Source organism: Brassica napus, chromosome A3 (genome assembly GCF_020379485.1).
Source record: "Brassica napus cultivar Da-Ae chromosome A3, Da-Ae, whole genome shotgun sequence".
Taxonomy (NCBI): Eukaryota; Viridiplantae; Streptophyta; class Magnoliopsida; order Brassicales; family Brassicaceae; genus Brassica; species Brassica napus.
The window spans coordinates 10,627,473-10,652,664 of NC_063436.1; the positions used below are offsets into that span (position 1 = coordinate 10,627,473).

General features: G+C 33.9%; 4 protein-coding genes and 1 pseudogene across 7 annotated transcripts; 2 read left to right on the forward strand and 3 right to left on the reverse strand.

The window, feature by feature from the left end:
- On the reverse strand, positions 1-2,009 carry LOC106428130 (annotated as a pseudogene).
- Positions 2,010-2,168: 159 nt separating this feature from the next.
- Positions 2,169-3,402, forward strand: LOC106428094 (multiprotein-bridging factor 1a). Its single transcript, XM_013868843.2, has 4 exons — positions 2,169-2,449; positions 2,643-2,726; positions 2,941-3,023; positions 3,111-3,402. Exons 1-4 carry the CDS (start codon positions 2,308-2,310, stop codon positions 3,228-3,230), a joined length of 429 nt encoding a protein of 142 aa, XP_013724297.1. The 5' UTR covers positions 2,169-2,307; the 3' UTR covers positions 3,231-3,402.
- A 3,424-nt stretch (positions 3,403-6,826) lies between these two features.
- On the forward strand, positions 6,827-9,054 carry LOC106428097. 2 transcript variants are annotated; one of them, XM_048775795.1, is made up of 9 exons: positions 6,827-6,993; positions 7,257-7,457; positions 7,524-7,661; positions 7,736-7,814; positions 7,901-7,963; positions 8,067-8,145; positions 8,220-8,276; positions 8,372-8,497; positions 8,604-9,054. In XM_048775795.1, the coding sequence occupies exons 2-9, from the start codon at positions 7,281-7,283 to the stop codon at positions 8,908-8,910; spliced, it is 1,026 nt and encodes a 341-aa protein (XP_048631752.1). In that variant the 5' UTR covers positions 6,827-6,993; positions 7,257-7,280; the 3' UTR covers positions 8,911-9,054. The 2 variants fall into 2 exon arrangements, with proteins under 2 accessions (XP_048631752.1, XP_013724298.2); XM_013868844.3 differs by having other exon boundaries at positions 8,375-8,497.
- A 5,093-nt stretch (positions 9,055-14,147) lies between these two features.
- Positions 14,148-14,915, reverse strand: LOC106428134 (transcription factor PAR1-like). Its single transcript, XM_013868880.3, has one exon. It carries the CDS (start codon positions 14,825-14,827, stop codon positions 14,408-14,410), a length of 420 nt encoding a protein of 139 aa, XP_013724334.1. The 5' UTR covers positions 14,828-14,915; the 3' UTR covers positions 14,148-14,407.
- Positions 14,916-19,458: 4,543 nt separating this feature from the next.
- LOC106428186 (mitogen-activated protein kinase 20) lies at positions 19,459-23,833 on the reverse strand. Of its 3 annotated transcripts, none has more exons than XM_013868941.3 (10): positions 23,456-23,833; positions 21,876-22,284; positions 21,653-21,780; positions 21,499-21,558; positions 21,275-21,424; positions 21,050-21,205; positions 20,737-20,948; positions 20,555-20,656; positions 19,899-20,486; positions 19,459-19,761 (listed from the first exon to the last, which is right to left on the reverse strand). In XM_013868941.3, the coding sequence occupies exons 1-9, from the start codon at positions 23,492-23,494 to the stop codon at positions 19,925-19,927; spliced, it is 1,818 nt and encodes a 605-aa protein (XP_013724395.2). In that variant the 5' UTR covers positions 23,495-23,833; the 3' UTR covers positions 19,459-19,761; positions 19,899-19,924. The 3 variants fall into 3 exon arrangements, with proteins under 3 accessions (XP_013724395.2, XP_013724394.2, XP_022571729.2); XM_013868940.3 differs by having other exon boundaries at positions 19,459-19,798; XM_022716008.2 differs by having other exon boundaries at positions 19,459-20,486.
- Between the last annotated feature and the right edge of the window lie 1,359 nt (positions 23,834-25,192).

The window sequence follows — 25,192 nt, forward strand, 5'->3', positions numbered from 1 at the left end:
TAATATAAAAAGACCCAAATTTAATATTCTTTTCCGAAAGGAACAATGTTTTACACAAATAAAAAATAAAGATAAAAATCCAAATCGGCTTCACCAACCATGTGAAGAGATATAACACATGTAACAATCAAGTTCTAATAACAGGGCCCCTGTATAGAACTCGTCGTATCACAAAGTCATCAGGCGGTTGAAACTCCTCAAGCCATGTCACGTCTGTGACCACTTCCCCATCCACTTCTACTTCACCTGCTCCCTTTCACAAAGTATACTAATAAGTATTAGCTTGAACTGTGTTCCGTATTGTTTCAGATTGAACCATTTAGAGTATTACCGGGCAAGTCTTCTCTTCTGGACTTCCGGAAGTAAGTGCAATGCCGATCACGGTCTGAAGAGTAAGGTGGAGATAAGATATCAATAATGGCACAATGTGTGACGGCTTTGAAACAATGAACGTTGCCACCGCTTCTCGGATATAGCGTGGTTGCTGGGCTTGGAACTGTCATCTCAGTATCCTTGACCAGTTTAGCTGGTCGTGCTGCTTATGAATCAAGAGTTTACAGTTAAGACCAGACGAGTGATTGGTTAAAAGATTGAGAGATAGAAAAAGGACGACCAGCACATATGACTTCACATGAATTGAACCATATATGAGCTTGCTTAGCACAGTCATGCCCGGATGGTTATGAAGTGGTATCATAGAGGAAGGTGGGGCATACAGAAAATTCCTATCTGTTTTCACAACAAAGACAAAATATACAAAGTGAGAGATATAATCGGTAGCAGTATAATGAAAGATGAAACCGTCTCAGGATTGGCTACTGAGAGTTTGGTTCTGGCATATAGTTTCAAGCAGAAGCATTCCTATTGAAACGAATCCATCTAAGTCATCCTATATTGAATCACCAAATATCCACACTTTTTTTTTATCTTGTAGTAGCCATTATCAACTATTTAAGACTAATCCAGGCAATAGATTTTGTGAAATGAGTAAGCTTACGGAGAAACTGTCACACTCATGAAAATGAAGATACTTTATTGCTGGGGGAGACTGTTGACTCCCATTGAGAGGACCACCAGACCTGGTCCGTCCCAAGTGAGCTTCCTGTTCGATTCCAACATCAGAGGAATGATACCCAGCACATTCCAAACTTTCTGCAAAGCCTCGTCTGAGATTGGGCCGTCTGAAGAGAAGGAAGCCTTGCAAGTATTATAAAGCCTCTGAGCAAAGTAAAGCATGAATTCCAAACTTCAAATCCTCAGGCTCACCACTTATTATGTCCCCCTTTCTGGAGAAGAAAGGGGATCCAAACCTGTGAATGGATAACAGAGGAAAAGATCTTCTCACAAGTGATGATACTAAAACTTCATGGAAGATGTCCATATCCTTCTTCAACAACACACAAACATCTTTTTTCCTGGAAACAAGGAGAAAAGCCAAACAAAAAAAACAGTCTCAAAATGAATACTAGCTTCCAGAAATGTATGATTTTCTTGCCTAATGAATACATATATGAGATTCAAATTATAAGTGTCTCATTAAAAAAAGGAGGAACTTCAACTAAAGATGAGCATCAGAGGGTACAAAATCAATTTGGGCAGGGGAACCTAATCACACATACGGGGGTCACAAGCTCGACATATATAAGGCTCATCATCATCATCTCGAATTGAACTCTATATATATATATATATATATCCTCAGCATTTCTATCATTCATTAGAATCAACAAACAGAAAGACATACAGTCTTCTGATTCAATACAGATAAACTCGGAGAATAGTTTCCTCAGATAACCAAACCATAAACAAGCCAGTGAGTTAAATCGACAGGCAATAACATTGATTCCAGAAAGAAAAGTATACGAAGAAGAACCTGAGCTGAGCTGAGCTGAGCAGTTACGGAAGGAATAGAATCAATCGTGTAGTCCAATTTGAACACGAACACGAAGAAGAGGTGAGAGTGATGATAAATTTAGCCTTTTTTATTTTTATTAAGAAATAAAGAATATATTCATTTGACAAGATACTTCTCGCCCGCAACTGGGACAGACATTTACTTAAATAGCCCTCAACAAATAAGAGAGTAAAAAAAGTTGCATGGGCTCTTATGTAATTTTGAAAAGTTGTCGGAGAAAATTAAATATTTTCTTTAAAAAAAATTTTAGCTTGAAGCCCACGCACAGTTTTTTTTTCTTCTCTCTATATTAATCATCCCAGCTATCTCCTATACAAGTAATCTGATTCTTCACCTAATATTAGCTGGAGACGAAACCCTAGATTTTGTCAAGCTCGAAAGAAGAAGAAATCATGGCAGGAGTTGGACCTATGACGCAAGATTGGGAGCCGGTGGTGATCCGAAAGAGAGCCCCTAACTCCGCCGCCAAGCGCGACGAGAAAACCGTCAACGCCGCTCGTCGTTCCGGCGCCGATATCGAATCCGTCAGAAAATGTTTGTTCCCTCTTCCACTTCTGCTTTTTTTTCCATTGTTTCTTAATTAATTCCTCGAGTCCTCCTGTTATTAGATTTTGGAGTTGTATTGGTATTTTGCCTATTTGGTGGATTCTGCTTTGGTTTATGTTATTGAATTTTATAATTGATTCCATCTAACTGTGATCGTTTTTGTTGTGTGTGTTGGGTTTAGACAATGCTGGTACCAACAAGGCAGCCTCAAGTGGCACATCTCTCAACACCAAGAGGCTTGATGACGACACTGAGAACCTCGCTCGTAAGTCTCTTTTTTTACTCTCATCACCTCGCTCTGTTTGTATTCTCTAGGCTCTTTTCTTGTTTCAATAGAGTTTTGTTGAGGTCTATTAATGTTTGTGTAATGACAAATTGAAATCATCATAGAGAGAGTTTTGTCTTATGGTCTGAAGAATCTATGATTGTTTGATGCTAAAGCCACATGTAATGGGGTTTCTCTACCACTGTGATTCCAGATGAGCGTGTGCCTACTGAGTTAAAGAAAGCCATTATGCAAGCCCGAACTGACAAGAAGCTTACCCAGTCCCAGCTTGCTCAAGTATTTTTTTTATTCCCTTATCTCTCTATATATTTATTATTAATACTCATTTTATGACAAAAAAAGCTTGTTTCTGTCTTTTTGTAGATCATCAATGAGAAGCCACAAGTGATCCAAGAGTACGAGTCTGGCAAAGCAATCCCCAACCAGCAGATCCTTTCCAAGCTGGAGAGAGCACTCGGAGCTAAACTCCGTGGTAAGAAGTGATCATCATCAAGTCCTCAAGATGAACAAAATTTAACCAACAATCAGTGCTTTGATGTAATGTCGTAACTTTTCTAAAGAATAATCTTTCGTGATGTAAGACCGTTTGAATGTTTGGTTGATGAATTACTCTATTCATAAACATATATATCAGTATAAAAGTAAGTTTGGGTTTCTTACATCACACACATTTAAAACTGGTAATAAATCTAAAAAGAGTCTGAATATTTGAAAGATGACCAGTGTTTGAGATTATGTTTATGGTGTAAGCCTGTGTATTTATGATCTCAAGAGATTGATATGTTTCAAGTGATCTATCAAATAATGTTGGGAAGATTCTGATAGACATGTCAAGTAGTCTTTATGATGTGGGGCGTCGCAAGCGATCTGCAGGCTTGTTACGTGTTGACTGTACACATGATCTTATCACTCCCGGTTGTCATGGGGATTATGTTAAAATGTAAGTGCTGGTGATACGAGTCAGATTTTGGCTGCTCAAATCATTGACCTGATCAACAAAAAGCGCCTTGGCAGAACTTCAAGCGAAGAAGAACGAGAAACCGGATTCCTCATCACGAGGGATTTTGTCTTTCCGAGACACCCTGCTTCCTACAATAGTTGGTTAGCTGGCGAGAACTTTCCTACGTCTGGCTCAGGTGGCAAGCAGAACCCTTTCTAAAGGAAGTCATTGTCGATTCTGTTCTCGAAAATCCTTTAGCAGGAAATCTCAGGTTTCTCAATGGGTTGACAGAAACGCTTGAGAGCAGACTGAACCGCCTCAAGTCTGAGGATACCAAGGAAATTCTCTCTGGTGATCCATGGGGAAAATGGGGCGATGAGGAGGAGGAAGGCAATGACAAATCTTATGATGAATGCAGCTGAAACTGGATTTGCGTGATAGAGTAGACAGCTTATTTAGGTTTCTCCACTAGTACTACTTACAAGGAACCTACCATTAAGAGAAGGCTCATTAGCTTCAGAGAGCAGCTTTCCTGGAGATCCATCTGGAAACAAAGGGCTACTCTACAGGCTTATAACAAAGGTGCTGAGCAAAGAGTCAAAGACGAGATGCCCGGTTTAGAATACTATTCCTCAACTGTAGGAAGACTTTTCAAAAGTGGGTTTGGACGGTTTGATCTTGGTCAGGTTAGTTAACCATTTCTCTCTCCCTATTAGGTGAGATACTACGCATTGATGCTCTTGATGTTTCACAACACTGTTGCAGGCAAAACCGAGCCTCGCAGACCAGAGTGGCGTTCTTTATTTTTTTTCATTGGAGGAATCAGTGGTCGAGAGGTGGGTTTCTTCAAACCACTGAGAGGAGGAAGGCAATGACAATAGTAAAGCGGTGTGGATCTATTCGGCAGCTGATTTTCGGGGACAATGATCTTTTTTTTCTTTAGAGTTTTTGAAAATACACATGTTTAATTAGTGTTTCCGTGTTATTATCTACACGCTAGCGTATTCGTCAAGTGTCACGTTTCAAATCAATTTTTTTTTTCACTGGTATTTTCTTAACAGAGGCCAAATTTACAAAAAGCCTAACAGAAGGGCAAAATAAACAAAAAAACTAAAGGGGCAAAACAAAAGCCCAGCCGAAAAAACTTAAGAAGGGAGTCTAATAACTGATCCTGATCGACACCATGTATACTCGCGAAAACGAAAAAGAAATACACACCGAGAGAGAATATGTCAGCTCCTTACACTGCCATTGAAATCATCGTCTAAAGTCAAAACGGCAGCCACCAGACCGTACCAGAACAGGATGCACGGACGACACATCCAACAACGACACATGCAGAAAATGGCGATATTGCCATCACATCAGAGATGAAGGTGATTTAGTTGCAGGAAATCGATCTAGGTCATCAGAAACTCCCAATCCAGAACATATCATCTTTATTGATTCTGATAAAACCGAAGATGAACCAACCCATAATAGGAGAAGGAAGGGCCATTCCGATGATGATCGAAACTAAACTGAATCTGAGAAAGGGCATGGAGGCGTAGAACAGAGATGGAAAACAAAAGAAAAGAAAAAAAAAACATTAAAAAGATAAAAACAAAATATAAAAGCCGGATAAACCGACGAGAAGCCAGCCGCCGCACCGGAAGGAAAGGTGTGACGCCGGAGGCAGAGCCAGCCAAGCAACACTGAAAGAGCCATCGCCTGCCGGAAGAGAGGCCGACCAATTCGTCGCTGAAGAAGCCGCCGCTTGCTAGAGTCGAAACCCGATCACCGGGAGTCAGAGCCGGAGAAGAAACCGGCGTAACCATGAACCTCTCTCAACGTCACCTCCGTGAAAGGTTTTTAAAGTGAGAACGGCGGGAGGAGAGAGGTTCGAATATTTCAAATTAATTTTCTAATGTCACTTTTTTGTGACTTACAAATATATATTCATATATTCCATGAATTTGAGGTTTAAAGTGTATCAAAAAATTGAGCCCCTTGTACGCGTTATATTATTCTCATGAAGCCGATCACAAAATATTTCAAAATAAATAAATCAAATTTGATTATTATTATTATTATTAAATATTTGATTATCATCCGTATTAATTAAACGAATTGAACAAAGTTAACGAAGAAAAAGAGAATGAGTAAACAGCCATAAAAACCTTAAACTTTTAAATTAAAACCAAAAAACTATGAACTCGTGTTAGAACTAAAAAATATTTTAACTTTCAAACATTTGTCATTTTAACTCTAATTTTTGTTCACTAGACCATTTTAAAAACCTGAAAAGTCAACTATTAAACCCGTAAACGTTTATTAATTCGATAAATGTTGTCGTTTTAAAAATTGGTTAAACATTAATGAAATGATGTCGCTTTACAGTTGTAAGCATTTAAATCAACCCCTCTTTCGCAAAACCTAAATTTTCTAATTTTCTAATCTTTCAATCTTCTAATATCCAAAATTCAAAGCCATTGATAATGCAAAAAATGACTAGAACGATGTGGTTATTTTGGATTTGTCGTAGTCAGGGACGGATCTACATGACATAGGAAGGGTGCAGCTGCCCCCACTAATTTCAGATAATCATCTTATGCACGTAAATAGGAATTCAAAGAAATGATATAAATCTTAGTTAGATTCTAGAAATGATATAAATTTTTATAAAAATAATTGTATATATATATATATTTAATTATTTAAATTGGATTATAATTTAAAATCTGGTTGAACCGGTTAGACCGGTCCGACCATTGACCCAGTTATAATGTCAAGTCAATGTCCGGTCTAGTTTGACTCAAACCACTAGACCAAGAGGGTTTCATAATTTTATCAGATTTTTTAATGCTGATTTTTTATGATCTTATAATTATGATATGAAAAAGATACGAAACGTAGTTTTCGTATCAGTCCTCTCTTTTAAACATAGGCAATGAATGGCCTTGCAATCTTTGACCAATATTATTTAGACTCTAAAATAAAACTAAAACTAAGAGACGACGTCGTATCGCGGAATCCGCTTCACAGAAGACTGTGACAACGACATCGTATCACCAAATTCGCAATAGACGCACACTCGTGATTTTAAAACGCGACCCACAGTCGTGATTGTAAAACGCAATTTTAGGAACACCGCCATGAGTTTAAAACGCGAGTTTAGAAAATCGCGTTATTCTAGACTTTTATTTTGTCAACACAAAAAAGGCTTCATCGTCATCGGCGTCTGCTAACGATTATCCATCTTCTTCGCGGGAGAGGAAACGTCTCTCCGATCGCCGAGGAGATTCTCTGGACCTGTTTCCTTCGTGGGTCAGTCTTCGATTCGCCTCTCTTGTAACTCATCTGCTGTTTTCGATTTGGAATTGGATTGCTAAATTCGAAATTGATTGGATCAAATCATATCCTTTTAATCTAGAGATTTGGATCACAATATCTCAGTTAATTAAAGTTTGCTTCTTTTTCTTAATCATCAAGCTGAGACCTTTCCTTATTAGATTCTATGAAGCTTTCTCATAAGCTAATCTACCTTGTGATTTCATATTGAAAGTGTTATTTTATTTTTTTAATTGTAGAATTTGGAAAAAGAAGCTGCTGATATGTTGCTTGAGAGGCTCTCCAAGAAACCACCTTCGCTTGTTGATCTATGCGTTAGGTTAGCTATTGATAATGTACGCTACATTGGGTACGTTGGCGGGGTTGATTTTCAGCTCCTTGAGAAGATTCTGCAGCACTGTACGTTGGAACAGCTCATGCATATAGAGGATTCCACGCAGGTAAGATTGATTAACTGTATGTTGTTTGATGGTTTCCTATCTTTAAGTTGTTTTTTTTTTTGTTAGGACACGGATCTTAGTCCAGTGACCAATGAGTTATGGAAGAGGTTTTATGAGAAGCAGTATGGTGCGAAGAACTTGAGTTTTGTCATGGAGAAGATGGAGCGGAGTAAAGTCAGTTTTAAGTGGAGAGAGTTATATGAGGTTGGTTTTGTTTCTTCGAGTCTTATAGAAGGATTGAGATACGTAAAGATAATAGGCTGGTGGTTTGCATGCAGGCAAAATTGAAAGTTGTGGAAGAAGATGAGAAGGAAGCTGTTGATCGACTGAAGCAACGTTACAAGAATGAAGATGCGAGTACGGTCTTTTGCTTTTCGATTTTTATGTTATGCCCCATTTGATTCTTCACAAGAAGCATCTTCTTAACCGAAATCTATTGTCAGGGAAACAAAGTCGTCAAACTAAGCTCTGCGCAAAAACTCCTCCAATGAAAAAACCTTTCTGGGGTAACATCTTTTTGTATCATCTGGTCAAAAACATTCATGAATTGGTTTCACCATTCTTGGGTTTTGTACTCAAAATGGTTTTGTTGGGACGGTTTATTTGCAGGTAATAGTGGAACAAGTTACAATCTTTCGAATGTCAAGAGCAACATCATGAAGAAGGCCAAACTAGATGTTTTAAAGAGGTTAAACAGATCCTTCACCTTTACAATGTACAATCACAAGGCTTGTATTAATTTAATCCTTTTCTTGATTACAGTCAAGAAGTGAAGAATCTCACTGCAATTAAGAGGAACACGATTCAGAAGAGTTTCAGGTAACAACAGTCTCTTATCTATAGATCCGCACTCGTTTTCGCCTAAATCAATGATTAGGTCTCTTACTTTGTTAACCAAACTCTGCATTGTCTAGTAGTTCTCCTTCAAAGAGAACCGGCTTATCGGCAAACCTGCCTTCAACTTCAAGAAGCAACTCTTGTGGCGAACAAGTGAAAAATCTCAATGCAGTTAAAAGGAACACAACCCAGAAGCCTTTCAGGTAACACAATATGATCTCTTACCAATACCCCTATGACTTTATCTATTGATCCTCTAAACCGTTGATCAGTTCTCTAACTTCATTGACCAAACTATGGCTTGTCTAGTATTTCTGCTCCAAAGAGGACCGGCCTATCCTCGACTGCGCCTTCAACTTCAAGAAGTGGTGAAGGAAATCTACCTCCAAAGAGGATCAACAGCTTTCTTGGGACTGCTCCGTCAACTTCAAGAAGCAACTCTTATGGTGAAGGGAATCTACCTCCGAAGAGGATCAACAGCCTTACTGGGTCTGCTCCTCCAACTTCACGAAGCAACTTTGGTGAAGGAAAACTACCTCCAAAGAGGAACAGCCTTCCTGGGGTTGCTCCGTCAACTTCAAGAAATACAGCCACCAAAAGAAAACATGTAATGTAACCTATGACATTCTTTTCTGATCATATTTATTCAAGTGTATCGTTTGCATGCGTGCTTCAAGTTTCGAACTTTTGTTGCTTGAGGATAAGTAACAATAAATCTTGAAAGATTCTGCAATTATGGTGATTGAGTTGTTGATTTCTACTTGTTGCTCTGTTTGAGAAATCTTACTACAAAAGTTTATATGAAGAAACTAGAAAGCAATCGATATGGAATCTAAAGTCATGTTGAAGATCGTATTTGGGATAATAATCTAACAAAGACTAGTCAGATTCCTGGATGATTCATGGTTACAGTATGTCTGGGATCATCAAATGCTATATCTAACAAAAGAGGGCTTATCATTTTGTGATCCAGTAGCAGTTGACTAATAATATATCTTCTCAAGTTCTTATGCATGAATCTTATGAGAATCTGCAGGTATCTTTTTACTTAAGATATACTTGATCTGAAAGAGCTCATGTGGGGGAGGGGGGGAAACAATCTATACTATACTAAAAGGGGATATAAGCTCCTTTTAGAGTGTCCACGTATGCATAAAAAATCGTCCAATCAGAGAGCCCGAAGTTGCCACGTCATCTCATTTATTTTTTCGTAAAAAATAAAAAAACAATGCAAAGGAAATGATCGAACCCGAGTTAGTATGATATAAATATAAGGCATATACCACTAAGCCATTGAAACTTTCTTGAACACATATACAAGAATCACTAAATATGTAATCACAAACTCTTATGTACATTTACAATAATATGAATTCAACTTTCAAGACTCCGATACTTAGTTTTGTAAAAAAAAAAATAAGTGACTAAGCTAATATATTCTTTGAAAGTGTTAGAACATTGACAAATATGAAAAATCATAGTTTTTTGTTTTCGTGACAAAGCTAAGAATTTTGTAAAAGTAAGTTTAACATATAAATTTTCGTGACAAATATGAAAAAGCATAGATTTTTGTACAATTTTGACAAAACAACTCAAAACATAGTTATCTAATGTCTTAATAAAATATTCTTTTAGGGTGCAATAATTAAATATATCAATTCAATAAATTTAATAATTTATAGACAAAAGAATAACACAACAAATTTTGAAACATTTGTTTAACCTATCGATTTCTTTTCATGAGAATCCAACTAAACAAGTTAAAAAACCATTAGATTTATTTAATTATCATTTTATTCAATTTTGAATAATTTCAAACTGTAATAATGTATCTTTTTGAAGTTACAAAAAAATAATGTTCTTCCTTTATTACACTAGCATTATATATAGATTACATATACACAAATAAATATAATATAACAACATAAGCTTACTTTCCCTAATTCATATGAAAACTTTTTAATTTATCCACCAAAGCAAATTAATTAAATCAATCAAATTGTTAGAATACAACAAATTAATATATAATTTTATTTTAAATTAAATTATTTAAAAAGTGTATTTTCATTAAAAACAAAATAATAAATAAGTAAATTTGATTTGATGGTAATTTTTATGACATATATATATTATGCGAAAGAAATATAAGCTTAATATGGAAAAAATCTTAAATACAAAAAACTCTAAAATTAACAAAAAAAAACTAATAAAATAAAACTATGATATCAATTAAAAGCTTCTTAGACAATATTAATAAAATATTTAAGCGATAATTAGACAAATTTGATTTTTTTTTACCCAAAAGTTTATTGTTAATTAGCATCAGTTATTTCAATATGTTTAAGAAATGATGGACTTAAATGATACATGAACTATAAATAGTAGTACTTTGTAAAGCTGACTTAGATAACACATCTGCACATCATTTTTAGTTCTTTTTTATGCATAAATTCAATTTCTTCAGAGCAATTATTCCACAAAGAGATCGTATGAGATATTGTTTTGATATTCAGATTTGTTTCTTGACTTTTAAGAAGATTGATAACTGTAGAAATGTCTCAATCGAATATTATATGTCTATAACCGAATCCCCAACATAAGACAACTTTCTTTAAAAATAAATAATTTCATTTTTCTTATATTATATAATAAATATATATTATTTACTGATAATAAAAATATAGTTTTTCATCTATCACAAATATCTATGCAAATATGTGAATCAAGTACAACAATCAAACAACATAATGATTTCCACAAAGAAAATTTAAAAAATATATTTATGTTAGGTAGTCTTATTTTATATTTTTTAAATCATGTAATATAATATTATACATTATTTTTTATAATTAAGAGAAAAATATATATCAGTTAGACAAATTAAGCGATAATTAGACAAATTTGATTTTTTTTCCAGCCAAAAGTTTATTATTAATTAGCATCAGTTATTTCAAGATGTTTAAGAAAGGATGGACATAAATGATATATGAACTATGAATAGTATTTTGTAAAGCTGACTTAGATAACACATCTCCACATTCATTTCCAGCCTTTTTTGATGCCTAAATTCAGTTTCTTCAGAGCAGTTATTTCACAAAGAGATTGTATGAGATAATGTTTTGATATTCAGATTTGTTTCTTGACTGTTAAGAAAATTGATAACTGTAAAAGTGTCTTATTCGAATATGATATGTCTATAATCGAGTCCCCAACATGAGACAAGTTTGTTTTAAAAGTAAATAATTTTATTATTCTTATATTATATAATATATATATATTATTTACTGATAATAAAAATATAGTTATTCATCCATCACAAATAACTATCTAAATATTTGAATCAAGTACAACAATCAAACAACATAATGATTTCCACAAAAAAAATTTTAAAAATATATTTATGTTATGTAGTCTTATTTTATATTCTTTAAATAATGTGATACAATATTATGCATTATTTTTTTAGAATTGAGAAATACATATAATATCTTATCCGCGCGTAGCGCGGTTAAAAAATCTAGTAGTGTTAATAGCTTTTCTCTTTAGACTCTCTGCATTAAACACCTCACCTTAATAGCATATTCATGCATTTCTCACACCATGATTTCATGTTACAAAGCAACGAAAGCACGTAAAAGGACATATAGCTTTTAATGCAATAGAGCAACTAAATGAGGAGAGGTACATGTCCTGGCAGCAGTCATTTGAATGAAACAGAGCTTATATGGTTCAGTTCTCGATTTCAGCACTCCAAAGTGTAGCAGATGTTCATGGCTTACAAAATACGGAAATTGAGAGAAAAACAAACACAACCTGCCTAACAATTTCATCTCAAGTCATCGGTTCAGTTAAGGAGACGAGGAGTGACAAGGAAGATGAAAGGATCAGAGGTACGGTTTGGTCAGGAAGATGACACGGGCAGTAACCTTTGAAGATCATGATGTCAGTAATTATGAAATGGAAGACGAGGAGGTTCTCGAGCTTTTCAGACGTAATAGCGGTGTGAGACCTGAAGTCTCCAGTAAGAACTTCCCAGATGTTTCTACTGTGGCCCAAGCAACCAAATTTGTGGTGGAATTGCTGGGGGCTCCTTGAGCTTCTCAGCGCTGCTGATCCTTAGAGTTCAGGCGCCAGAATAATTTGACCTAAAGCAGACCAAGAATATGGCCTTTTGGTAACTATTCCTAAGGAGTAAGTGCATAAGCACTACATCCAGAGCACAGAGCTCTCTGTTCATGTTCTTCATTTTCTAATAGCAATAAGTTTGCTCATGTTCTTCATTTTCTTGAGTTTACGAGCAAAGGTTCCTGTACTATCAAGCAATCTATTACCAATAAGTCGCTCTTTGTAATTCAAGTTAACAGAAATCCTGCAAAATCGCAAAGAAGAGCAGGTGGTTGTGATGGCAAACCGATATCAAAACCGTTCATAGTCTAAAAGCCAAAGATTCATCAACCACCTCTACAACAAACAACCAAAAACATCACAAACTCAAAACCTTCTCTTTCAGTTACATATTATCTCCTGTCAATTCCTGCTTCTTCTTATTCATAACATCATTTTAGTGTTAGGCTTTTATATTTCCAAATTAATCTCTAAACTTTTATATAATTTTGTTTTGTGTTTAAAAAGATTTATAATGTGTGTTTAGTCTTAGGAAAATTATTAAAACTTTCATAATACAATTATAAGTTTATATATATATCGTTTTATATTTTTAGATAATAAAATTTATATATATAATAATGATATAGTTAAAAATGGGGCAAAATTTGTAAGTTTTTAAAATAACAAGCATTATTAAAATTAATTAACAGTAAGTATTAATTAATATAATATAGTTAGAATATTCAATTTGAGGAAAAGAATGAGGAAAGTCATTGGAGTGAAACACAAACTCATTTAAAAAAAAGATGTACACCATTAGAAATGCCTTGATGTACAATTTATTTTGTGGTTTTATATAATTTACAATTTACTATAAATATCCATTATTTATAAGAGTTTAAACTATAGTTATATTATTCTAAAATAATGTTTGTTTTAAGGTTTAACACGAAAGGGAAACCAAAGTTAAAAAAATAATAATTACATGACTAAATAGATTGTCTTGTATTGTAAGCATTGTTCTAAGAAGTTGGTCTACGCGGCATCAAATAAGTCTTAGCGGAAATAATTTTTTTTAAATCTAATTTATACGATTCAAATTGGTATATTATTTTAAATTAATATTAACCATTTTAAATCAATTTAAATCAATTTTAAATTTATATAAATATGTGAAAATAAATAATAATATTAGTATAAATCTGTAAAATTTTAATTTATTTTATTTTTGTATATGTAATTTTGATATTTTCTCAGAATAATTTTCTAATTTAATTAAAAACTAAAATATCTCATATAAATGTGAAATATATATATAAAATAAATCAATAATTATTGACACATGAGTCTCGCTTAAGCTCCTAATAATATGCCGCTAGTCCTCTTTTACGAAGCCTTTAGTTACCATTTCTTGAACATTAATTGTATGTACAAGAAATACTAATATGAACTAAGTTCTTGGACAGTTTTGACCTCGGATCTTAAATCCAGTAAGTTCATTGTAAGCTTAAAAATATCGACCGACGTTGGGATTCTTTGAAACATTACCACGTAATAAGTTACAAAAAAAAGAAAAACATTAGCACGTAACATGAGCTTGCTCAATATCATTAATGCCAAATCTCAAAATGCAAGTGCTACCTCGTGATCCAATTTAATTTCCATATGGCCGCCAACTAAATATTAAAGTTATATAACTACACTCCCTATTATTAGTTATTTTCGTTAATATATATACTAGTACCATAGTACCATGTAATATATTGCATTCAACACTTCTCATAAAAAAAACACAACTTTAAAATTAAAAGATTTTAAGTCTTGCTAAAGAAAAAGATTCCGAAGAAAAAAATGCTGAGATCTCTTTCCCCCATTTATCAAAGGTAAAAAGCCATATTTAAAAGGAAGAGTAAGGAAGAGTTAAAAATAAAATAAAAACTGACTGAATTTTAAAATAAAAATCTAAAGAAACGAAGGACAATCTTGGTGTCATCCATCATCATCTTTCAACCTCCGAACTTCATATCTTGTTTATCTAAGCGTTGGATAAATGAAGTGAGGACTTTAATGGTTTTGATCTGACATTGTAGAGACATTATGTAACCAGCTGTCTCTTCGAAGAGCGCGTCCACACCAAGCGCCGTTCCTCCAGGAATAATCCTCTGTAATGCCTCAATCTTCTCCTTCACCTCTTCTTCGTCATCTTCTTCTTCACCGGACACACACACGCTTGCCTTAGTCTGCGACAATCTCCGCTTGGTTCTGCGCTCGAAACCAGCGGCGCGTGATTTTACGGCGGCTGAGGGCAACACTGAAATAGATCTAGTGTTGTCGGAAGTTGCTAGAGTTTTCTCCATTGTGTGTGAGAGAGAGAGAGAGAGGAGTGAAATGCTTGAGAGAATAATGAAGAAGTAAGGAAAGTGCATGTGTGAATGTGTATATATATATAGATTTAGTGGACAAAATGGCAACTGTATTTTTATAGGCCAGTCTCCAGTTCAATACAGTGTACTTTGGTTTATAATGAACTGATTTGTTTTTAAGTAAATAAACAAGCTGAGTTTAATTAGAGAATAAAGACAATACTCTCGGTTTAGTGTTGGGTTTGTCTGGTCTCTGACCCTCCTAGTTACATTTCTTGCATAGTTTAGTGCAATGGTTGGTTAGGAACGAATTTCAGTATGGTTAGACTAAAGATACGATGTCTAAAACCCTATATTTAGTTTTTTTTTTGTTTTTTTTATTTATTAAAAAAAACCTATACTTAGTAATGAGAAATTGTTAATATTGCCATCAAAGCTGGGTCCAGTTGTACGTTTTTCTATATTATATTATCCTCGTGTTACGGGTTGTGTATTTCTTTTTATTTCTTGCTTGTGTAACATAGAATTGGATCTTGAAAAAGAGACTTGGTTTTTCACGTGCCATGTCGACTTGTTTAGGCAATAGTGGCCACGCACTCACTTAAGTAGATCATGCTCACATCTAAACTGGGTTTTGTTTTTATGAAGAGCGAGGTATTATCTAGTAATGACTCAGCAATTACTGAATATTGTATGTGTTGTTACTACAGGTCGGTTAAGTAATAGTAAAGCGTTTTTTTTTTGCATATGAATGTATCAAGTCCAAATAAACGAATATTTGTAAAGAAAGAATATTATATACTTATACATGCAAAGGGTTGATCTTCTATTTTACCATTTGCAAATTCTAACAAAAGATAACGACTATTAGTTCTAAAGTTAGAAGAGGAAATATTGGCTTCGAATGGCATGCAGATCAAGAAAATACAGATCAAACTCAAAACGCAGATCAAGCAGAACAAATGCAGATCAAGCAGATCATGCAGAACAAATGCAGATCTAACTGGTTAAGCTAATTTATCGAATTAGTGTATTTAACCAAATATTAAAAATAATTTTGTAAATTAAATATCTAAAACAAAAATACAAATTCTCATCAATTATTTTTTATTAATTTAATAAATGCAAAGAAATTTTAAACATTATATAAAAGTTAACACAATTATAACAAAAAAAAATCATAAACAAAAAAAAGTATAATTCTAATAAATATATTGAAACCTTAAAAATTATATAAAATTCATTAAAATGACAAAGAGTATTCCTTTTCCATTTAATTATTTTTATAGTCCAAATTACGAGTTTTACCGGTTTTTACAAGATTTGAAGGTTTAATTCAAATCCGAATTTTAGAGCAACCCAAAACATGAATATGGATGAGTTACGGTTTGACCGGCCACTCCAGTCTGGTTTTCAAACACTATTCAAAACAGTTGTATCTTTATTTATCAAATAAACTTACTAAATTATCATATTTTATTAAATGTTAGAAAATAATAATTAAAATTAAATATATAAACCAAATATACAAATTCTTATTTATAAATAATGAAATTTAAATTACCAAACATCATAGATATATTCATTAAAATAAGTTTTACAAAATAGTAGAAAATAAAAATTTATAAAAAAATATTAATTATTTTAATTATATTACTCATAACAAGAATAAAAATAAAATATACTATAATATATATGTTTTCTATCAATGTAAATATTATAAATGATTTTTAGTAAAGCAAAGAAAATAGATAATACAAAAATAATATATATAAATATATATCTAGTTATTGCAAACATAATATATAAAAATATGAATATGTTGAATATATACTTTTATGTAAATTTTTATAAAATTATTTAAATTCTATAAAATAAAATCATTTTAAAATAAATTATTTATAAAACGAAATTATTAAATTTTGTTTCAAAGTGAATAACATGAATTAGTAAAGTAGACTATCTATTAATAATTAATAACCAATATAAATAAATTTATATTATTGATCTGTAAGTGTACAGCTTCTTTTTCTTCTTTAATTGCAGATCAAAACATTTATGTGCAATTTAGATCTGCATGCAGATCTTTAATTTTTTAATCATTTATTTTTGATCTGCAAAAAATGTGTTAAATGGCAAAAAAGTTGCAGTTCAATCTGCATTTAAAATGTCCTGCATTTATTCTGCATCTGTTCTGTGTTACATTCAAAGCCATTATTTTAACTTCAAAAACATAAGTAAGAGGACGACAAATCCTAACCCTAGTGAGTTGATGTAACCAGTACGGACGAGACATTAGTGTAAAGAAAACACAACGCGCGTGGAGATAAGGAGAATGGCCCAGTGCTGCATGTGCATAGGAACAAGGGAGTGAAGAAGAGGGGACCTACACGAAAGCCCAAAGAGAAGGAAAATGTGAGAGAGAGCACATGTGCTCTCACATGATAATCTCTTCAAAGACCCATCCCCATGTGCCCCTCTCTATACACACCCAATGGTACATTAATACATACTGTAATTGTATGTCTGTATACATATCTCGATGGATGAGATCGAGATCTAATGGATACTCCTACTCTAGTAAGAGATAGTGAAGTGGTTCGTACAATGGGGATCTATCTAATCTATTAGATGCTCATAAGATCCACATGCATATCTATCGGGCATGGTGGCCACATGTCACTCCCGTGGGTCCACTACCAATGTGTTTAATATTTTTCTTTGAACTCTGAAATATTCAGTAATCGTTTCATTAGAATCCGTCAATAACAAGAAAAAGAGACGATCAAGTTAAAATAACGTATGCCAAATTCAAATCTAAATTTTTTTTTGAGACAATTCGTTAATTTATGATTTCACATGTTTTAATAAAAAATAACCAAAATGCAGACAAATTAGCACGAATTGTTCATATAAATACATCGATTAGTAATTTTTTTTAGAAAGGTTGTATTTGGTCAATACAAAAAATATAATGTTGATTATGGATTTTAGATAGTAGTAGACTATGATTCATTGTTTAAGAAAATACGTAACTCGATTAAAAAAAATTTAAGACTTTATTGAGAGTGTTTATATATTTTTAAGAATATTAAAGAAAACAAAAGAAAAATAGGAAAATGTTTCCAAGGAGGGGACGAAGAGGGGTTTGGTTTCTCGGGATTGAGATTTACAAGAATCGGGTGCCTTTCTCACTTCACCATCTACCAAACTGACACTTACCCAATTCTAGTATCTATTTATTTATGTATTTCAATTTACATTAAATATGTTACAAAAATAACACACTGTTGAGAAATTCAATTTCAGCTTTTTTCTTCTCAGACAGCTTTCACATTCATCTTGGAATAATCAATCCCATTCCCATGTCCTTTAGTATCTTTTCTCTATTATTTTCTCTAGCTTTTTCAAGAGTTCAAATTCTTTTTAATGATCAAAAGAAAAAAACTAAGTATTCTTGCTTATTGCTAGTGCCATATTTGTTTTTACAAACTAACACCGAAACTGTGACGGGTTTTGGTTAAGACAAGACAAGATGTCTTTTAGAGGTGAGGAACGAAGAAGGGATAGGGAATGGTTTGTTTTAGCAATACAAAATACAATTATATTCGAGGGAAGTTTTTCTCCAAGGCTGGAGATATGGGCCAAGCCTGTGGACCCATCATGATGGGTGATCTCTAGGACAACGCTTACAACATTGTGGTCCCACCGCGAACGTTATTTGTCTCCCTTCTTATCCACATTTGGTTGTGCAGTGGGAGTGGGATATATAATTTGAAGCATACGTGTAAATTTTCTGATTAATCGATGGTATTTGTATTGAGACCCAACTAATTCTTACAAAAAGTTGATACTGAGAGGTAGTTAAAAAAAAAAGTCGATACTGAGGAGTCTTTTGATTTCAAATTTTCTGATAAGACCTAAAACATGATTTGATATTCTCACCAATTAGTAATAACTTAGTTTCTAATATGATTCAAATTTTGAAACTAACGGGGTTTACGACTTGTCTTAAGTTCTCTTCTTATCACTAGATTACCAAAACTTGGTTGTATATAACCGGAATTTTCTTACATATATTTTTGCTGCAAAGCATTCATATAAAAAATAATAAGAGATAAGGAAGGGTTACTCCAATTATGCCTAGAGATCTTAAGCACACCTGCTTAAAATTAAATGGTAAGGGTGCATAAGACCATTTTCAATGGTCTTTTGTTTTGAGGGAAAACATTTTCTAATAGTGCATCAGTTTTGAAGAAAAAAATGAGTTTATGAATAACGTTCTCTCAAATTAGCTCATTTTGATATTAAGCTTTTCCATTTATAAATTAGTTCTTAAATTTTTATATAATTTTGTTTAATATCTAAAAAGATTTAATATTTATGTTTTATACTTTTGAAAAAATTATTAGTACTTTAGTAATGTAATTATATATCAATCATTATATCCTTTTTAGAAACTAAACTTATGTTTATATTGAAGATTTAGTTCAAATAGAACTCTATTTGGGTAAAATTTGTATATTTTATAAAATAACGGTAAGAATTTTAGAATTAATAATAAGTAGCAATAATATAAATATTTAAAATATATTTTAAAGGGAAAAAATAACGAAACCTTTAGAGCAAAATTACCTCATTTTCCTCATTTTGAAGGAAAAATGAAGTAACTATCGGAGATTCCCTAACAAATCTTAAACCAATACTACGTATCTTATTACTTGAATTTGTTATTACTTTGGAAGGGAACATGTTTAAGAACAAATAAGAGAACTATACTGTTTATAAAGAAATATATACACGAATTGTTTTCTTAAAGATGAAGTGACAAAGTGATTTCTGTGTAGTGTGGGATCTTACTACCACATGTGTTGGTTGTGCCATCAAAGATTAAACCATCATCATCATCATCATGCGCTTGCACAGTAAACTCTGCTACATCTTCTGTAGCCAGCAGTTCTCTAAACGTGAGAACATCAGAACCTTGCCTGTCGTTTCTATATGCCACGATTAATATAAAAGCCATTTATTTATCTGTCACAAATTGAATGGATCAACATTTATAATAAAAAAAATCAAAACAATTTTCTTGTGTGGAAGGCAATTTTCTTTAATGGCAGAAGTTGGAACATACTATGTTCTGTGTGAACAAAGCCCGCTTTAGTACATGTTTGACATGCCGTACCGAACAGCTCCAACTTTCCGGTGAGCAGAACCACCAGGAGCAGCCGCCGCTGCAACTCCTATTCCAGCGCTCGCCTGTAAAAGATTTGTATCGATTGTGATCCGGTCACTCATGTTTTCAGCCTTGTGCAATCCGGTTCGAGACAAGATAAACGGGTTGTTATCTATGTTGATGGCGACTTCTGGAGAGTATCTATTGTACTGAGATATCTGTCTTGCCTGCTTCTCAGACTCCATGGTTGTTGTTCTCCTCTCTTGTTGCTTTCCCACAGGGACCGTTGCTGCAGCAGACTGTTGTGGAAAGGGAAGAGCAGTGCTGCGGATTAATGATCTGCTGGTTCTGCCATTGTCATAAGGCGCCACCGGGCCCATGAATGTGCTTGGTTTGGTACCTGAGAGGTTTCTTTGAGGTGCTTGTGATGTTGTGTATTGATTAAGAGGGATGTTTTGAGTAGTTTCAGGGTTCAATGTGTTTGTGTTATTCATAAGTTTCGGTTGCCCTCCTCTTGCAACTGCGGTTGAGTGTATAACTGTAGATCTGAAAGCATACAAACACAGAGTCAGAACGATATTATGCGTTCCAGTTACCAACATGGTAGGTCTTACCTGGGAAGAGAGGCATGTTTCCTTTCTAGAGGTGCCACAGGGCCAGTTTTCCCACTGTTTTCTTCAAGATGAGCAAACTGTCTCCTGAACTGATCAACAGCACTGCATAACAGTATAAACCAATGTCAGAGACTGGATGTAAGACAATGCTGGTTCAGAGATGCAGTTAGATATTTTAAGACCTTGGATAGAGAAAGTTAGTTTTATCAGCGCCGTTCATGTGATCTTTTAGCAGCTGAGGATGATATTCAAGTATCTCCCTAGATATTAGCTCTCTGATATCCTCTTTAGTCACTTTTCTTCTCTCGAACTCAAATTCCATCTTAGTGATGGGTTGACATGAAGGCTCCCTCTCCACTTTCGCCAATCCCTTGAAATATGGATCAGCAAGTGCCTAATGATATGCAAGCATTAGAAGAAGAAGAAAAAAGCAGTTTAGTGTGTCATCTCAAAAGAACTAGAAAGCTGAAACTTGTAGTAGAAGTTAAAAGCAACCTCTTGAGCTGTTGGACGGTCTTTGGGATCAAAAGCAAGAAGCCTCTCAAGCAACTTCAGAGACAAAGGATCTGCGTTTGGAAACTTCTGAGTAAAAGGAATGGGTGGCTTTTTCCTCATGCTTGTTAAGTACCTCCTTGCCTTCTCATTCCTCACCTGTATAAATATCATAAAAGTAAGGTACTCTTCATTGGTACTTCCTTTTAAGAGTTTGCCGATCAGTACCCTGGAGATGGTGTCCAGGGAAGGTGTTCCTAGCAGATCAGTCATAAGATCCAGCTGGTGAACCACATTCTTTCCAGGGAAAAGTGGTTTTCCCATCAACACTTCCGCAAAAATGCAGCCTATACTCCAGATATCAATTGCTGGTGTATACTACAAAAAGCCACATCTACCTAAAGTTAGCTCACAGTAATCAAAAGATGCTTTATAGAGAATCAATAAAACACCTTAGAGTAGAAAGATCCACAAAGCTCTGGAGCTCTATACCATCTTGTCGCAACATAGTCCTGTAAATTTCATAGAAAACAAGATTGAAGAGAGTATCAGGTCCTGTTGAGAGAATAAAAAGGACTCTTCAAAGTGCTAAATTTTGCAACTCACTGTCCAGATGATTGTTGTGGGAGTATCATTGAATGCAACTCTTGCCAGTCCAAAATCACAAATCTTAAGTTTACAGTTTGCATTTGCCAATATGTTCTTTGGCTTCAGATCTCGATGGTAAACATTAGCTGCATAACAACCGAGGTCCATGAGTTTTACACAGACACAGAGAGAGATTCAAAGATGAGAAGACTAAAGTCACAGAACAAGAGAAATGGATTACCTGTGTGAATGTACTTGAGTGCACGCAGTAACTGATAAAGGAAAAACTGGTAATGCTCTCTTGTCAAATCATCATTGGCTTTAATGACTTGATGAAGATCAGACTCCATGAGCTCAAACACAACGTATATATCTTTGAACTCTCTTCTCGAAGGAGGAAGCATGATGTGCTTGATCTCAACTATATCAGGATGCCTTAGGAGTCTGAGCAGCTTTATCTCGCGGAGAATCCTCGCAGCATCAGAAATATGCTCGAAGATATCGTGTATTTTCTTTATGGCAACTTTCTCACCCGTTAGAGTGTCAATGGCCGAGCAAACAACTCCGTAGCTGCCTTTTCCGATTCTTTCTTGGATTTTGAATCTGGTGGCGTCGCCGTAGTCTGAGAAGAACTCCATCTCCAGATTATTCTGTTACAGATAGGTTTTAGAAAATAAGGACACATAAATTGCTACAATACTTGACGAACCTTCTGAACTACTACAAGTATGTATGAAAGCTATTGCTCAACGAGGTTATAACAAACTTCATTTTTTTTCTCAATCAACCTACTCTTTAATCCTTGTCAAGAGAAACACATTATAAACCACCTTAAAAGTTCCTAACATTACCCTAAGGGATGCAAACCCTCATAGTTGAATTGAATTGATCCACCAAACAATGCCATATGAGCTACAAAGCACAATGAACCAACACATAAACTTTCAGAGACCTGTTAAAAGATTCAGACAACTGACAGAAGGTAATAATCAGACATAAAGTCAGAACTGCCATTGCTAATAAAGAAATTGATGCTTTGGAGCTCAAAACTCACGCAAAGCTACACACAAGAATAAAATATGATGCAGAAGGTTGAGATTAATCAGAGGAGATAAAAAGCTGATGCTAAAAGGGACGGCTAATGAAGCATCTAGGCAAATGTAAAAACCCCTGAACAAACAAAATAAAACTCGCTATCTTGCATTGAGTTACAGCATCATTGCGTAGTTGTAGTTAGACACTTGTAACTTTCATCAAACCAAAAGATCAACTCATACAATACAACTGACTGAATGTAATAAACCAGACACTGCCGTTGCTAATAAAGAGATTTGGTCTTGGAGCTTAAAACTCACAAAAAGGCAGATTCTTTTTACAGAGACCAGAATATAATCTAATGCAGAAAGTTGAGACATTGCAACATAAAGTTTGAAACTTTAACATAAAAAAAGAAGAAGAAGAACACAACCGTTGCTAACAAAGAGATTAGAGCTTCAGTTAATCAGAGGAAACAGAAGCTGATGCTAAAAGGGATGGCTAATGAAGCATCAAAGCAAATTCAAAATACTGAAACAAACAAATAAAACTCCCTATCTTGCATAGAGTTACAACATCATGCGTTGTAGTTAGACACACTTGTAACGTTCATCACAACAAAAATATAAACTCACAAACAGATATCAGAATTGCCCAAAACGGCAAACAAAGGATTAACCGCAACAATCACATATCAATAATATCTCACCGTAAGCCATTGTTTTGATATTATAATTGGATCGAATAAAGAGAAGATTTTTTTCACAATGATTTAAAAGTCTTCACCTTTATACGCTGATGATCTGTCTGCATCATTGCTCGCATGATTCGATTCAGAGGAGATAAAGAGAGTCAGATCAGCCGCATTGGCTCCAAGTCACGAGGCTTCTGCTCCGGCAACCCTTCACTGACAGACAGAGACAGAATCACAGGCAAGTCTCTCTCTCTCTCTCGACCAATTGGTGAAAGCAGAGTGCGAACAGCATCGCTTTAAGGGCACGTTTTCGTCGGGAGATCTGATCACCGACACAGAAGGGATTGAGAGGAGAAAGAAAGAGTGAAAATTGAAATGAGTAAGAGAGAGAGAGAGAGAGAGAGAGAGAGAGAGAGAGAGAGAGAGAGAGAGAGAGAGATTAGAATGGAATCTAGATGGATCTGTTTCTTTATATATGCTTTGCTGTTTAGTAAAGAAGAAATAAATAAGGAAAATACAAATAAGTCAACTACTATTTTTCCGATTTTTTAATATAAATCGTTTTAAAAACAATTTTATGTTCCAAACTATACGACGTTTTTCGGTTTTCTATATAAAATTTATTAACACTTAATGTTATATAACCAATGTTAATATACCTTTTATTATATTATTGGTTGATTTGTGGTTAGGTAAATAAATAATATTTTTGTTTAGAAAATATAAAAAATTAATGATTTTCTTAATCTATGTGCACAATTCTAAAACGACTTATATAAAAAAACGGAGGGAGTATTAGTAAAGTAATCAAATCATTATTGGTTTATGATCTATAATTTGATCTTTATTGCCCATTCATTCTTCTCCTCCTTATCCAATTTATTTTAATTTTGGTTTATCTTACTAAAAGAGTGTTAAAACATAATATTAAAAATTACTAAACTTTGGTTTTAAACCTATTTTTCTTTTTTTTTGAGCAAAAAAACCTTTCTTCAAAAGCTTACTATTGTTCTTGGAAATCGTTTGCTATTATACAATTCATTCACTTACTCGAACTATGCATTTTAATGGTTTCTCCAGCCACTACCTCATTGCTAACATATTAAGCGGTCCATGCCCAATTGTCTCCAACCAGAGCCAGCCCTTTGACCAATCTAAGGAAGTCCATGCTAGGCCTAAGCGTTTCTAACTCAATCCGAAATACCGACCTTAATCTGAACCGAAAAAACCGAAACCGAATCCGAACCGTTTTAAAAAAATATCCGAATGAGACTTATGAGCTTACTACTTTAGAATTTGGTTATAACCCGAACCGAAGCAAAATCCAAATTAGGATCCGAAGATATCCGAAATTATTTAAATATGTTAATATTTTTATATATATTAAGGTGATTTAGATATTTTATAGTATTCAAAATATTTTTGTAGTTTGTTTTATTTTTTATTTTGAATATTTTTAGTTAATTTAGATAGTTTAAATATTTTTTAATTAGATTTTTAAATAATTTATATATTTTGAAAAAAAATTGGTCAATTTTTGAAGTTTTTAAAAATATATTTTTGTACGATTTTAAACATTGATAACCGAACTGAACCCGATCCGATAATTAGTAAAAACTGAATGGTACTTATGAGCATAATACCAAAAATCTAAAAATTCAAATCATCCGGACCGAAACCGAACGGACCACCGAACGCGAAGGCCTAGTCCATGCTTCCACTCTCTTTCTATAAAAATTATATTTTGACAGCACAAGAATAAAATTTGTCTTTGTCTAGCGGTTTATCTTTTAGATAAAAAACATTCAAAGTCCAACCACGGTTCGATG